Source organism: Girardinichthys multiradiatus, chromosome 8, assembly GCF_021462225.1.
Source record: "Girardinichthys multiradiatus isolate DD_20200921_A chromosome 8, DD_fGirMul_XY1, whole genome shotgun sequence".
Classification (NCBI taxonomy): Eukaryota; Metazoa; Chordata; class Actinopteri; order Cyprinodontiformes; family Goodeidae; genus Girardinichthys; species Girardinichthys multiradiatus.
In genome coordinates, this window is record NC_061801.1 from 18,303,775 (window position 1) to 18,320,732 (window position 16,958).

Consider the following 16,958-nt stretch of genomic DNA (forward strand, 5'->3'; position numbering starts at 1 on the left):
AGTAGAAGCAGTTTTTTGGGGGGTTGTGGGGCGGGTCATTTCTAGGCTGCTTTCCTGTCTTGTATGTTTGCATCTTACTATTTGCATTGGTATTGTAATAATATGGGTCATTTCCTGTTTACCTTTTTAGATTAGTGCTTTCCTACATCTCATCAAAGCAGGGCTTCAGTTGATAGGATTTATCTCCTGGATTTGCATCCCTTACTGGAATGAAAAGGCTGATTGGCAGTTGAACTTACTAGGCAGCTTCAAACCGATTAGATCCCCTCGTGCAACAGGGTCACCCAAATCCCAAGGGTCTGTAGTGGTACCCAGAGCACAGGTAGAAGTAAACATCTTTGCACATGTGTAGAAGAAGTAAGAAATAACTATAGAAAGCCTTTGACCTTAATGAGTAGAAACAAGAAATATAAATATTTACAGAAATAGATTAATAATGAATACCTCCATGGACAAAATGACCCTAAGAAAATGGATATTTCCAACAAAAAGCTTTTGCCTATGAAAATTACATTACAGATGAGAAAAGGGTGAATTCTGCAGGGTTTTGTTTTAATGATTTGTCATTGAAAAGTTTTACAGGTAGCAGATTTGATATTCCAATAGTGATGAGGTAGTCTGTTCTGGTCCTTGAGGGTCAGAGTCCTGGACGTTATGTTGGATATACACTGCACAGCACTGATGCTGGAAAATCCAAAATGGCAGAAAATTCCATAAAGTCTACAATTTATCAATCCTGAAATTCTTAGGATATGGCAAAAAGTATTACATGTGTTTGATACCCATAATAAGGTTTTGAAAATAACCTTGGGTCCTTCCTATGCCCTTCGTCCCAATATATTTAATGGGACTTAAGATCAGATAGTAAGATGGTCATGGAGGGTTAACTTTGTTGAACCATTTCTGTGTTGATTTGATAAAATGTTCTGGAATGTTGCCTTACTGAGAGACGCACTAACAACCCATCTTCCAGTTTTCTAGCAGAGACGACTGATTTTTATTTAAATTTCCCTTGTATTTTAAAGAGTTAATGATGCCACGCACCCTAATAAGGTTCCCAGGGGTATTTGGAGGAAAAACAAGCCCATAGCATTACAGATCCTCCACTGTGCTTAATGATTGGTCAGAGATGTTTCTTTTTTTACTTTATGAATAACTATGTGAGCAGCTATTTTCTTGTCATTTCCTGACTTATAAAGCTCAACACACCAGCATAAAGAGAATGGCATGTTCTCTTGTCATAGACCTCTGTGTTATGTCCCATTTTTACTCCAGGGAAACAGGGAATTATGGATTATTAATCAAATATTTGTAGAAAGCATGTACAACCTAAAGAAAGTATTTCATTTGGAACAACTGCAGTAATTGAGTCATATTAGGCATCAAGCATTATATGATGGTTGATCAGAGAATTTTTTTATTTTCTTTCACCAACTAAATAGGTTAAGTATAAAATTGTGGTAGAAAATCACAATAAAACTATAGAAGGTAGGAAAAACCTGTGAAACATCTGAATAAATAATAATGCACTCGGATAATCTATCCACACAATGCAGTCAGTTTAGAAAGTGTGGGTCCAGATGACCTAACCAGACTAAGACTATTAAATGTCCAGTTTATTTATGTAGCACATTTAAAAACAAACTAAGGTTGACGATCCAACCTGCTGCAACTTCTGCTCCAGTCCATTAGGCATGTGTGGAGAGGTCCACCAGGCGAAAGGCCTCCATGAACTCATTGATATCTATACTGCCGTCCTTGTTGAAGTCCATGCTCTGGGCCAGGTCCGTGATGGCCTTGTCCCCAATTTCCATTTTAAGATGAGAGCTCAGGAGTTTCCAAGTCTGACGGAACTCCTCAAAAGAGATCAAGCCTGTAAGAATGGGATAATTTAACTTTTGTTCTGAACATGCTGGTGTTGTTAATTTGTATGAGTTTACCAGATGCTCCGTAAAAAGAACATCACCCATTAGCAGAGGTTGAGGCTGAATAGTGACACCTCGTTGAAAAGGGATTCAGTTAAAGTCCTAGATGATGACTATTGTGGGCAAAACGTACCACAATCTAAACAATAGTTTTTTGGAAACACAGGGCGCAATAGTTTAATGATAATATAAATATGTCAGAATTTAAGTAAACACCAATCTATCTACATATTTTCAGTATCCTGGTATTTAATCATTTCATGGTTCTTTTTCTGCAGGGAGGAGAATTTAAAACGTGCCACAATTCAGTAAATAAATGCAAAATTAAATGGTAACTTTAATTCATTATTAAAATTTTTTTTAGAATTGGAAACGAATACACAATTCGTTACATTTATAATTGAATATGTCATAAAAGGAAATTTATAATCAACAATTATTTCACTCATTTCATTAAGAATTTTATTCTCATGGCTAGTTATAGATGATCTTAAATTATAATGAATTCAGAATGTCAATGATTTAAGTATAAAATTGCGTATTCAATATATTTATTCATTTAAATAACTTTATATACATTGTCAACATCATGTGGTCAGGATCTGGACCGAGGACCTCTTGCTACAGAGCGACAGTACTTCAACTGTGTCACTGTGCAGCCGTCAAGGTTTATATATAGTTCACACAATTTCATAGGGCCTTGCAGCACAGAAACCACTGAATAATTAGTTAAACATGATTTGAATGACCCTTACATTTTAATTAATTAACTTTAATATTAAATTTTGGATTCAGTAAACTGACAGATGTAAATTAATAATTATACATTTATTTATTTAATACATTTATTTCCTATTTCTTTTAGTTATGAAAAATCTAAGAATTTTATTATTTATTTACTTCTTACATTGTAGCCCCTTTGGCCCTCCATGACGGGTATGTTAGCTGTGTCACCCACCTGAGTGATCCGTGTCTATAATGCGGAAGATGGTTTCCAGGTTAGAGTGGTTTTTGTACATCGTCTCCATGATACTGGTGTCTGACACCTGCCAGGGATTCGTAATTATTTTTTTAGGTTTCAGATAATGATGATGTTCAAACATTTAGAACAGAGTGAGTGAGCAGCAGGTGGAAGATGTTAAAAAAAAGGTCCACCTCTGGTTTGGGTTCAGTGATGGAGAGCTCTCTAATCCACTGCTGGTAGTCCACCATACCATGCTGGGCTCTGCTGACAAGCTGAGGGCGCAGCATCCTCCAAGGCAGACCCAGCTGCAGTACACTCTCTGTAGCTGTCGCCCAGTGGCGTAGAGAGATCACCCCTGAGATCAAAGGCACACAAGAGTTGCTTTTTTGGGGGGCTACTTTCACATTAATAGATGTTAAGAGGCGTCCTACTCTTCCTGTACCTGTGTTGTTTGGGTCAAACTCCTGGAAGGCACCGATGAGATCCGACTTGTGTACAAACAGTTGCTGCCTTAGAGCTCGCAGGGCAGATCTCTCTGTCCAGCCGATACTGGTGGAAAAACAGCCGAAATCCATCAAAATACTATTTCAGTTTAAAAACAACATTTTCAACCTAAAATAGCAATTTAAGCAAAAATAATTGGGTTGGACTCGTGATCCATTTGCTCCAGATATTGTAATGCGTTTATACCGAAGAAATCATGTTAAATCTCAAATCCATGGATACTGCCTTGCTGTCAGTCAAGAGGATTGTACCGCTGATATTTATTAGTAATATTATAATTAAACACAGAATTTCAGTTGAACCCTTTTTGCTTTTACATACAATTTTACCAAGCAACTTTATTTTATCACAGCAAGTCAACAGTTTTTCAAACTTAGATAATGAAATAAAAAGTAGGCCGATCTTTTTTAACTATAAAATTCTCTCTCTAAATTCATTTTTGTCTTTACTCTCTGTTCAGCATATTCACAAATTTAACTGTGGTGAGCCTGATTGGTGTTCTCTGGCTAATAATTGCTTTGTAACTTTCAAACTGTGCACCTTTGTCTCAGGGTCAACTCCCTGCTTGTGCTGCTGGCCTGGTACTGAACAAAGTGAGGGACCAGATCAGGGCCCATTCTGATGTAGGCTCCTCTGTTGCTGCCCATCTCGTAATAATTAGAGGCTGAAAATATGGTCAGCACCTGTTTGTAACATTTGAGAAAAATATCCCCACTGTGAACACTTTTTTTTTTTTTGCCCTTCAGGAGTTGTGCTTTTTTATTTTACTATGTATCATTCTGAGCTCACCCTGCGATTGTGGCAGAACTCATAGCCATCCTGTTTGCACTCGTGGGATCGGATGAGGAGCTGGAGGTTGTGTCTTCTCAGCACCTCCTCGGTTACATCTGAACCCCAGTAGCAGCCTCCACCTCGCACCTCGTTGGGAATGCAGCCATTCTGTGGCATTGGATCGCTCCATAGAAGGTCCACTATCTGAGGAATTCATTACTTGTTAGGACAAACACAGTCATATTAAAAAATGTTAGGACACCCTATGTCTATTTTTCTGACCTAATAAGATTAAACAATAAAAACGGAAGAAAATACCTTTTGAAATTTTCTGTAAAATTAAGTAAAATACATTTTCTGGTAAGGAATAGATTAGGAGACCACCACAGTTAATAGTGTCAATATTAATTAAAATGGCTACAATTAAACACAGGCATTTTATATCAAGTGCAAATGATGAGAACCTCATCACTTAGGATTTTGATGCAGGTTTGACCTGTCAAAACCTCAGGTTGGTGTCCTCCTGAGTGTTAAAGTGAGAGTAAACACCATGGTGGATTTGTAAGGCCTTTAGAAAGAAGATTGTAAAAGATTAAGGAGGCTGGAAAATAACACTCGATTGTATAGAAAATAATGAACGATTGAATCACATTGAAAACAACTGCCAACATACCCAGGTCTAGCTGTCCAAGCAAGTTCACTCTAAAAGCTGACTGCAAGATGATAAAAGTTTATCATGGGACCTGCAGAACGGTCACGCTACTGTTGATTGAAAGTGCATAAGTGCATAAGTATACAATCAGAAATAGACTGTCCACGTTTAATTTCAATTTGAGGTGTGCAAGGAGGAAACCTTTGCACCTGAGAAACACATAAAGGCCAGACATAAAGTTTCCCACAGAGGGTAAAGACGAAGACAAGGACATCTGGGAAAATGTTCTTTTCACATTTAAGTCTAAAACTGAATTATTTGGATACCAAAACTGAAGGCATGTTTGGCATATAGTAAACAATATTCCAGGTAAAAAGCCTCATAATAAATGTAAGCATGGAGGTGGAAGAGTCATGGTTTGGGGACCTATGTTGCAGCAGGACCGTGCCAGCTCACCATCAAATGATTTGTACCACGTATCAAAGCAGAATATTATCTTGTCCTTTGTGACTAAAACAATGTTAATCTTTGGTTTAAGTGCAATTAAATCACTTTTCTTTCCATAGAAATGAATAGATGTTTAACATGACTGTCATACATTTAGAAAGAGGTTGTACAGGGAAGGGAACAACATTCAAAACTTTTCACATCATATATTGTACTTAAATCTTACATTTATAATTAAAAGGTCCAGTGATGCAAGTTTTTAAATATATATATATATATAATAATTATAAATACTCTCAGAAAAGTTAGGGATGGGATTGTTTTAAAAATGATGAAATTCCTCTCTACAAGGAAACCAATCCTTAAAGTAAAGGCCATACTTACTGGTCATCATTATAAAACCTACAAAGTCAACCAAGAAATTGAAGCCTATTAAAATAAACCTGGTGCATTTTAAAAATTGAGATCACCTCCAGATAGGGATGAGGATTTGCTACTTTAGTACACTAGTTACAAAAAGTAGTGTAACTGGTTTTAAAATGTGATAATTTAAAACCTTCCCTCAAATGGTTTGATTTCCTTTCAATCAGACCTCAGAGAAAGTACCTGAGTCACAGGAGTTGCTCACCTGCTATATAGAGCTTAAAGAAACAGGTACCCCTCTCCTGCATGTTTCTGTGCACTGCCAGTCAGCGCACTGGAATAATGTTTACTTTCCATTTGGTTACAAGAAAGAGAAGTTGGGAAACATTTCTAATCGCAATTAATATAGAAAGTCATAGTCTGGAAACTAACGGGACTGTAACCCATCACTTTCATTAAGATAACGCTCTTTTAAAGCTACAGTTGGCAAGCTGCAAGTGTAATGTCTGTTAAGTAGGCGCAGACTGGCTGCCTGAGCAGATAGCCTCACTAATTGACCAGCTAATATCAGCCTGTTAGGCTCCTGGTATTACTACAGAAGCCATGAAAGGCAGATGAGCACAATGAAAAGAAGAGGATAATATTCTTTACAACAAAAACGTGAAGAAACAAAATATAAAACAATAATTTAATATTTGAGATTATTTTAACTAATAAATCATGTTTTACCAGCGGTTTTAGCTTTTCAGTTTTAAATAAAAGCAATCACATCATACTTTTCATTTTTTTATAAAAGAAAAATGCTGTGTAAATTTGATACAGTAAAATTGTGGTGTTTTTACTATACTACTAGTACTATACTTTACTACTCTCACATTTCTTTTAAGATGCAGAGTGTTTGAACACACACATTTGCTTAATGATCGCTTGATCTCTTTGTAGTTTAAACTATAAAACCACCTTCACTTACTTGTTTCCACTCATGGCCATGTGTTTCTGTGGGTTCTCCAAACTCTGGGTCCGAATCAGAGTCCAGTGTCTTCATTTCTCTGTAGGTCTGATCAAACCCGGCCAGCCTGCGCCTCTTCTTCAGCTCCTCCTCCACCGAGCAGTTCATCTGGTTACCGGTGGTGGGCAGGTTGTGGAGGGAACGACGTGGGACGTTGTGCCTCTGAGCCAGGGTGGAGGTGTTGGTCAGGGAGCGTACCCGGCGACGGGCTTCAGCTGGTCCTGTTGCATCTTCGTTCTTGCTGATCACTGTCCTGTTGCCATTGAGTGTGTGACGGATCATTTTAGGTGGCCGCAGGACCGACACATACTGCACAATCATAAGTTCGACAGTTTTAGCTTTTCTAGATTTGCATTGTACAAAACACACTAAGCTGTCTAAAGTTGAAGGTCTCTCTTACTCTGTGTCTGTCCATTCTGGCGACCATGTCGAGGTCTGTTGAGTCAGAGATCCCTCCATGTACAACCAGGACCTTATGGTTAATCACTGTGGCCAGGGGAAGCCAGCTGAAGATCTTTTGAAGCAGCTTTAGAATTTTCTTGCCGTGCACCTGAAATTAAGTCAAGATAAATGTAATGAAATCCACAGTTTTATCATGCTGCTAGTAAATATATAAATTTTCATACTCACCCTGTATTTTCCCAAGACTTCTTTGGTAAAACCATATCTAAAAAGAACACATTATTAATACCACACAAATATTATCAACACTAATTTTGTGTAAATTCTATATGCAACATATTCATTTGAAATATTTCAAGGAATCAATCAGATATCTTTTTTTAGGTTTATATCAGTTTTTACAGGAAGTGGGAGGCTGGCCAGGCTGCATTCCCAGTGCCCCCGCTACAAACAAGGTAGGACAATTCACAGCCCTTGTGAACAAAGGACAATGATAAATGGTTTTCAAAATGTTTTTTACAGATCAAAGTCTGAGAGTGTGCATTGTGCCTTCCTGGGTCAAAATTGTTTAGAATCAACGTTTGCTACAAATTCTGTTGTAATTTCTTTTTGGATGTGACTCAACCAACATTGCAGATCTACAGATTGCAATTTTCACAATTTGTTTTTTACTATTTTTGCCACTGATTCAAACCTTTTCAGGAGATTAACTGACCATTTTTTACACAAGAATATACTTTGATCTGGACATTTCCATTGTAGCTCTAGCTGTATGTTTAGGGTCATCTTTCTGCTGGAAGTTGAACCTCCATCTAGTCTAGGACTTTGTAGCTTCCAACAGGTTTCTCCATATGATTCTGCCATCTGGCTTCATATCAACTCTGACCACCTTCCCTGCCCCTGCTGAAGAAAGGCATCCACACACCATAATGCTGCCACTACCATGTTTTACAGTGAGGATTATGTGTTCAGGTAATGTTTTATTTTTCCACCACTAATGTTATATATTGACGTAAAAAGTTCAGTTTTAGTCTTATCTGACCAGAATACCATCTTCCACATGTTTGCTGTTTCCCCTACATGACTTGTGGTGAACTGCAAACAGGACTTGCTTTTTTCAACCATGACTTTATTCTTGCCACTCTTTAATAAAGGACAGATTTGTGAAGTATGTGATTAATATTTGTCCCATTTACAAGCTTTTTCACCAGAGCTGTGGACCTCTGTAGCTCCTCCATAGAAATCATGGGATTCATGGCTATTTTTCTGATTAATGCTTTACTTGTCCAGCCTTCAAGCTTAGGTGGATGGGCATATTCTTTCCATTTTTGAATGAGATATTGAACAGTTCTTTATGATATATTCAAAGCTTAGGCTATTGCTTTATAGTAAAACTTTATACCTGACAGGTCTTCTGTGTTTCTTAGTCTTTATGATGCTGTTTGTTCACTAATGTTCTCTAAAGCACCTCTGAGGCCTTCACAGAACAGCTTGATTAACATTAAGCAAACTCTGTTGTTTCAATCGGTGAACTTTGGAGGCTTTCAGTTGAGCTAGATTGTATTTGTGCAAATCAGAGTAAAAAGTGCTTAATACAAATGCATGCTCCACTTTTCAGAGTTTTATTTGTATAAAACCAAATTAAATATGTCATTCTTTTTCTTCCACTTCACAAATATGCATGACTTTGTGGTTGTAACATGACAAACATGAAAGGTTTAAGTGCTGTGAAGGCTTTTGCAAGGCAAAATATTATAGTATGTGTTGTATATAAAGGTGTCAGCAAGACAGTAGCAAAGCAGATCTATGTGTGTTACAAGATCACAATTAAATGTTTAAAAAGGAATGAGAATAAATACAGAAACAGCTTTTGAAAATGTAAAGTGAAGATTTTACCTCAAGTTCACAATGTGATCTTCATGGTTCCCTCTGTTCAGATGCACATCATTGGGGTAAACAAGCAGGAACCCGAACAGGATGAGCAAAATCTCTAAAGAATTCTTGCCCCGATCCACAAAGTCTCCATTGAAGATGTATGGTTTCTCACATGATGGTAAACCATTCTGGATGAATGAAAAACTAAAATAAAATGGACATCCTAATTGAAGATATGAGGACCTACATTATGTTTATATACCTTATAGAATATTAATAGCAGATCTTCAAGCTGCCCATGCAAATCTCCTGAGAATGACAAATCTTGCTTATAGCAAAATACCAAATGTTGCATAAGCAGTAAAAAGAATCTATGATAAAACATTAATGGTAAATCCAAGAAAGGCCTGCTTCAGGGTACCACATATTGTTATCTCTTTGGTGTGGCAGACAGAGATGTGATTGATATTTGGAAGGATTCGTAGAAGTCTCCAAGTTTCCCCAAGAATCTGTAGAACGTAACGAGCGTGGAGCTGCTACTGGGAGAAAAACACCTATAAATATACCGAGAAAATATTGCCAGCAACCACTTTCATCTTTTTTTCCTATCTGGGCATTTTTTTATCTACTATCTGAGTTCGTGTACTAGTGCACATACTTGTTTCAGCTTAAAAGCCTCCATTAGCTTTGACAGCCCACAGAATGTCATGGGGAAGGTTAGGTGGGGGCCACTGTAACTCTCGGGTACCTCTATGTCTTTGTAGCAAAAATACCTTTCCCAATCTGCATCATGGCAGATCTCATTCTCGCGAAAGATGTGGGATATTAGGTTTCCTTCATTGAAGACAGAGGAGAAGTCAAAAGGAAATAGATCAACAAGTAGGGAATATGAAAGCTGGTATAAATCTCTGAATGAAGAGCAGAATGTAGCCTCAGTTTAGCAGATAGATGATAAACATTAAAAGGTATAGCACAGAAGAGTTAAAGAAATATTGTCTTACTTTCACTGCTAGCTGGGGTGAAGTGGTCCATTAGGAAGCCAAAAAATTTGTACAGCTGTGAGAAAAAAACTATTTTAAATAAAAAAGACTTTTTCATTGAAGACAATATCAAAACTAAGAGTTTACTAACAAAAAGATAGTGCTAAATGTAAAGTGCAGCTTAGGCTGATTGAATTATATCTGAATTGTTGTGCTTAACAGTAAATATCAGGGGAACCAACATGTTTGCTGTGTCACCTACATGGTTCATGGCATGCAGCAAATTTTACCTTTTTATTGCCATTTTGTTTTCATAAAGGTTAGATTTCTGGAGTGGACAAACTCTAGTTGTTCTCAAAATGGATTCTTCTACCTAAGCTTTGGATCTCTGCACCTCCTCCAGAGTTACTATGGGCCTTTTGGCAGCTTCTCCCATTAATGCTTTCCTTGCCCAGGCTGTCAACTTATGTGGACAGCTATATCTTGGTAGTTTTGCAGCTGTGTCATATTCTTTCTGTTTTCTGAGGATGGACTGAACATAGTTCTGTGAGATGTTCCATGCTTGGATATTGTTTTAGAACCATATTCTGCTCTTCTACTCAACTTTATCACTGACCTGTTTGCAGTCTGTCTTAGTGTACATGATGCTCTTTGTTCAGCATTTTTCTCTACCATCCCTCTGAGGCCTTCCTAGAAGAGCTGTATTTCTCCTGGGATTACCATGTAGACAGGTGGAAACTATGATTTCTAAAGGTAACTGGGTGAGCTGGACTTTTTTAGTGAAATCCAAGTAAAAGTAGTTAATTACAAATGCAGGCCAAACATTTCAGATTTTTTGAAAACCATATATAATTTTTCTTCCACTGCACAATTCGGCATTTTGTGTTGGTCAATCATGTGAGATTTTAATAAAATAAATAAAAATGTGTGGTTGTACAGTGAAAGTGTGAAAAGGTTCACGGGGTAAATTGTTTTGCAAAGAGCTGCAGGAATATTTTAACAATACATTTTAGACTAATGTCTGTGCAAACCTTTAACCACACCTTTATCTGATCCTGCTCCCCTGCGTATTCAATAGACTGAAAGATGTTCCACGTGCACCTGCGTCTCATTTCCAGCCGAGCAACATACTGTCGATACCAACGCTGGATCAATAGAGCTGCTCTAATTGCTGTAAAGAAGAAAACGGAAAAATCGGGAACTTTACTAAATGGAATGGTTTCACAGTATTTCAGCCAAGAGGTCTTTCTTGTCCAACCAGTCGTTTAAGATATCTAAGCTCTCAGGACTGAAAAAAGTCTCTTAAATCATAATGAAGCGCCTTCAAGAGCCAAGAAGTGTTTTCTTTCCAAATACCTGGACTACTAAAACGTACAGAGTAGTAAATGTCATTCTGGATAGAAAATGACTTACCTGTGGCAGCTTTCCAGCATGCATTGAATATGGGGTTAGATTACAGCAATTAAACACAAATTGACAGGCCTAACTATGGATTTTAAGTTTTAGTAGGTTTTGGTAAAGCTAAATAAAGTTACCTGGAACTGAGATGCTCACTGAAAATGACCAAAAAACAGATATTGAGGTTTTGCATTAAAAAGAGGACTTATCTATAGTTGTGTTCAACAAATATATATATATATATTTTTTAAACTCTGCACCTCTGTCACATTTGTTCTGCTGGATTCTGGATTTTCCCATGCCGCAACCCATGACCCTTTGCTGCTTTCCCTGTTGGAAACAACGTGAGTGAGTCTCAGATATGTGACCTTGTGTTCTGCAACCTGGGAATGGTTCTGTAATAAAATATCTACATACAAAGTAGCACATTTCTCTACTATCCTTTCTTTTCTTCCAACTCATTAAACAGCTGTTGAATGAAATTTCTAAGCATGTAAGGGACAAAGATAAATGTATTCTTTAAAAATGTATTTAGTAGTATGCAGCATATTTAGAAAATTACTAATTCAGTGGGCACATTATTTCTTAATTGTATGCTTAAAACAGCCAATATGACTGACAAGAAACTCACCTGTTGTCACCCGTCTTTCATTACCTCCTCGCCCTTCCTCAGCTTTTAAACACATTCATTTTGTCAAAAACTCCCCAGCTGCACGGATACAGCCAGCAAAAATTTTTGATTAAAACGCGTTATCTCATTGTTCACATCCTCTGCAGGATCGGTGGCTGTGATATTGTACCTTTTCTCTGTTATACAGCCAAGCTGTATAATATCAGAGCCAGGTGCCTCGCACAGGCTACTGTAATCGCTCATTCAAAACAAGATGCAAATGGATTAGGATTAAACTTTACTACAGCTCACATCTACGCTGAATAAACAGATGAGGGCTCTATTAAAGGGCAGCAAGCTTTTCAAAAGGATCTTAAGTGGTCTCACGTAAGGCTGAGAGTTGTTGTGACTCATTGGACAGATCTAGGCATTGATCCCTGACTTGTCTGATATCTAAATAAAATGAATATCCTTTCCATTTGATATTTTATTAAAAAAGAACAATGCAAATGAAGTATTAGTTTTCAGTCATAAATTATGAAAATGTGCATCTTGAAGTTTAAAGTTCCATTAAATACATTTGTTTTTTTTAAATGTAATGCACTTGCGAATGGCTACATTTTCCCACATAATTGCATTGCACTGATGAAGATGAACCATCCTACAACAGGAGCAATTAATGCTCTTCTCATTGTGAATGCGCTGAAATACATTTTGAAAATGTCCTCTGTTCAACGTATACCTATATTTATTCTGTAAAACACTCATCTGCCCAAAAAGGCTCTCTGTGATCCCAGACAACAGCAGCTGGCAGTGCTGAGACTCCCGGCTACAACAACGTTTTGGTGGGAGGCGTCTGGCCCTCAAGGACTTCTTTCATTCATGGAAGGTTGCAACAGGCCCAAAGGTGCATTATTCCACAAAGACATGCAGTGAGCTGGTGTCTATTTGTGTGTGGGCGCTCGTTTCCCAACTCTGAAGAGGCTGATGTATTGCGGATGGCTTGTTTTCCTTATGTGGTCAAAAAAGCAAATACTAAGTAGACAATAATCAAGACTAATTCAAAGTTTATTGTAGCAAATTAAAAAAAGTAATGTATGAAATATATAGTGCCAGAATTATTTGTGCACCTTGAACCTTTCACATTTTATCACATTACAACAGACCTCAGTTTATTTTATTAGGATGTTAAGTGGTAGACGACACAAAGTAGTGCAGAATTGTGAAATGGAAGGAAACAGATAGATTGTTTTAAAAATATTTTACTAATTAAAAGTGTAGGGTGCTTTTTTATTGAAACCCCTCCAACCTGGTGCCCCTAAGAAATACGAAGTGCAAACAGATCGCTTCAGAAGTTGCCTAATTAAAGGCAGCTATGTATAAATTAATGTTTGTATAACAAATGCTTTTCTGTGAAGGCTTAAGATGTTTGTTGAATAATATAAGTGAACAACCAGCTTGTGAAGACCAAGGAGCAAAGCAGACAGGGACAAAGTTGTGAGTTTAAGGCAAGGTTTGATTATAAAACAATATCCCAAGCTTTGAATGCCTCACAGAGCTCTGTTCAATCCATCATCTTAAAATGAAAACAGTGTTGCGGCAGTGGCACAGGAGTGCGAGTAAACGTGCGACCCATGTATGGAGGCCTTGGTCTTTGACGCACTTGTCACGGATTTGAGTCCTGGCCAGTTGACGTTTGCTGCATGTCTTTCCTCTCTCTCCGACACATTTCCTGTCAGTTAACTTTTAAACATTTTGTGAAAAATAAAGAACTATAATATGAAATACAGTACGACACAATCAAAAACCAATTAAGACCGAGGCCATCTATCAAGGAAAGCTGAGAAGCAGCAAAGAGGCCCATTGTAACTCTAGGACGGCTGCAGAGATCCCTCTCTGAGGTGTCTTTTGACAGATAATTATTCAATGTATGAACTTTTCAGTAATATTCTAATTTACAGAGATGCACCTGGACAAAGTGCACTGAGTGGAGCAAAACTAATGCTCCTCATCATCCTGAACACACCATCCTCGCCTATCAAGATGTGGAAACTCCTTTCTTCAGCATGGACAAAGAAGCTGGTCAGAGTTGATGGGAAAATGGATGAAGCTAAATCCTGGAAGAAAATCTGTTTTGCAAAAAACTAAACATACAGCCAGAGCTACAATGGAGTGGTTTAGATCAAATCATATTCACGAGTTAGAATGGCTCAGTCAAAGTCCAGACATAAATCCAAAAGAGACTCTGTTGCAGATTTGAAAACTGCTGTTCCCAGAAGCTCTAAATCTAGATTGCGCTTGAACTTTTCTGCCAAGAAGAATGTGAAAAATTTCTATCTCTGAATATGCAAAGCTGATAGAGACGTAGCTGGAAGCACTTGCAGCGAGAGGTGGTTATACAAAATAATGGCTCAGGGGGTCTGAAGAGTAATTCACACCACATTTTTATAGTTTTATTTTTTTTTAAACGTGATTTTCCTTCGACCTTACAATTATGCATAATTTTGTGTTGGTCTATCACATAAAATCCGAGTGAAGTACACTGTTTGTGGTTGTAAGATGACAACATTAAAAAATAAGCTACAGAATATTATATTGTATGGCACCAATAGCCCATTACCGGTTAAATAATTACCCGTGCTTGTCAGAAGGCTGGCTGCTGGATTTTGAACATCTTGCAGGCACCAAAGTGACTACAGGTCAAGAACAGGATAGAAAGACCAATAACAATCTGAACAAGATGTAATACAGGCATGAATTACTGTCTTAAAGTCATGCAATGGAATGTGGGCCTTAACCTTACTAAAGAGAGTTATATAAAAAGTTCATCTTGACAACATCTTGTCAACCAAAAATGATTTCAAGGTTCATGCAAACTGGTAAAAAAAGAAGAGGAATTAAATGGGCCTGGGTTGGACTGGTTAAACAAAATCCGTTTTGTTTTTGTTCCCATTAATGATGTTTATGTGCATCCATATTTGTTCATGTACTCCAAACAATCTAACAAAGCCTGTAGAAGAATCTCTGTTATCTCTGAATCTCTGTTCTAAATAAGCAAATAAATCTATAGACTAGTTAATAACAAAAGCTAATATTATGCTTTTTAAAAATACATCTTAAATGACATAAAATAGAAGAGAAGGAGACCTAATATGAAGCCTTAAAGTACCCCCATGGCTAAGTGGGCACTACAGTTTAATGTGTGGCAAAATAAGTTTTTACTGTTACAAAGTTTATTACATTTTAAAATAAACTCTAATTATTATTACTTTATCATAAAATATAGAACTGATGATTTTTAGGATTGTTTAATGTATGTCAAGAGTGTTCAAGAGTGCCACTATATTGATCTAAGAAACATGAGTGTTACATCAGTGTTACAGACAAAAGTTGTGAGAAACACGTTGCACTTAAAATGGACATTGACCACCCCTGTGCCTACAGACATGCAAATTCAATGCAGAAATGTCCATGTACGGGTTTCGAACCCAGCACCTTCTCGCTGCAAAACAAAGGTGCAAATAACCGCTTGGACAAGCTCAGAACATGCATAATTATTGCAGGAGCCGGTTATAATTTATCACTTGTAGAATCAGTTTTCAGCCTTCAGGGTTTCTTATCCAAAAACATTCACAGTTCAAGAAGCACATGTAAACACAGAAGAACATTGGAGTCAGCCAGGTGAAAAACAAAACAAACGTTAATTACTACCTCACAGAACTGAACGAAAGACGCTGCAAGGCAGGAACTTTAGAAGCATAGGTCCGTCAGGAAGAGTAGCACGAACTTACATTATTACCATATCATTTATTAATAATACTGCAAAACCTCACATTGAAGCTTTGAAAAATATAGGAATAACACAGACAGGGCCACACAAAACAAAGATCAATGGAGGCCTCAGTTGATGGAAGGACATACTGCACTGGTAAAGAGTATTTTAGCGCTTTTGATATAAATGAAATACAAATCACAAATGCTTATTTGTAGCATTATTCATTTAGAGTTTGGGGGTTACTATGAAGTAGATTGGCAATGCAGATTAGGTCAAATACATATTTTTACGTGTGTGTGTGTTAACATACATAGAGCGTTAATCGTGTCAGACAGTCATGCCACCACCAAGAAAAGCTCAGACCTGCAGATAATGGGACATAATAGGACCTGTGATTGAGATCTCAGCAGTGTTGCTGAGATATGTCAAACATCTCCTGCATAACCCCACAAAATATGTTTATTATAGCTCCAAAACCATGCAAAAAATGTAGCATGATAAAAGATAAAACAGCCCTTACAGAAGGATTTAAGCCCTTTAGATGTGAGAAATGGCAATACAGCAACTTACAAAATATTTTTCTCAAGGTAAACACCAAAAACTGAACTGCAGTAAATACATATGTGTAGGTAATAGATCATATGACAGATATCTCAACTGTTCCAAGCTTTACAAATTACAAAATTTGATTTAATATATACTTTTTATATATGAAAATATTTTATATAAAACATCTTTTGTCTTCATATTTATATTTATAATTATGAATATTTTGTCATGATTTGAATGTGTTTGAGGTTTTTTTCTATCATGATTGTTTATGTTTTTCAGATTTAGTGATTTAGTTCATTCCTTTAGGCTTAGTTTCTTGCTTGTTCTGGTTATAGTTCTGGCATTTTAGTTCAGTTACTGCAAGATTTATCCTTTGGTTTCATTGTCATAGTTTCTGTGTTCGGTTCCAATCATGTTTTGTTCCCCTTTCAGCCACTGCCACCATTATCAGCCTTGTTTAATCCACCTGTTTCATGTCAATCAGTCTTCTTGTTTTCATGATCTGCTGTCTATCGTCTGCTGTTCTGTTTACTCCTCGCTGGTTCATACTGTTTGTCATGCCAAGCCTGTCCATGACTGTTTGTTTATGCCAAGCCAAGCCTGTTCATGTCCTCAACTGTTGCCATGCCAAGCCTATATATGTTCATGCCTCCATCTGCTACATTCAGCCAGCTGTGTTTTTGTTGGTTTTTAATTAAAACCTTTTTTCATCTCATTGTGCTTCTCCTGCC

General features: G+C 37.2%; 1 protein-coding gene across 1 annotated transcript; it reads right to left on the minus strand.

Moving 5' to 3' along the window:
• Positions 1-1,394: 1,394 nt before the first annotated feature.
• LOC124872263 (serine/threonine-protein phosphatase with EF-hands 2-like) lies at positions 1,395-12,151 on the minus strand. The gene is made up of 19 exons (XM_047372042.1): positions 11,922-12,151; positions 11,551-11,620; positions 11,428-11,445; positions 11,306-11,314; positions 10,936-11,063; positions 9,914-9,968; positions 9,571-9,746; positions 9,334-9,448; positions 9,175-9,221; positions 8,934-9,100; positions 7,266-7,302; positions 7,036-7,185; positions 6,597-6,944; positions 4,183-4,368; positions 3,934-4,076; positions 3,332-3,438; positions 3,081-3,244; positions 2,884-2,971; positions 1,395-1,873 (listed from the first exon to the last, which is right to left on the minus strand). The coding sequence occupies exons 2-19, from the start codon at positions 11,600-11,602 to the stop codon at positions 1,689-1,691; spliced, it is 2,175 nt and encodes a 724-aa protein (XP_047227998.1). The 5' UTR covers positions 11,603-11,620; positions 11,922-12,151; the 3' UTR covers positions 1,395-1,688.
• Between the last annotated feature and the right edge of the window lie 4,807 nt (positions 12,152-16,958).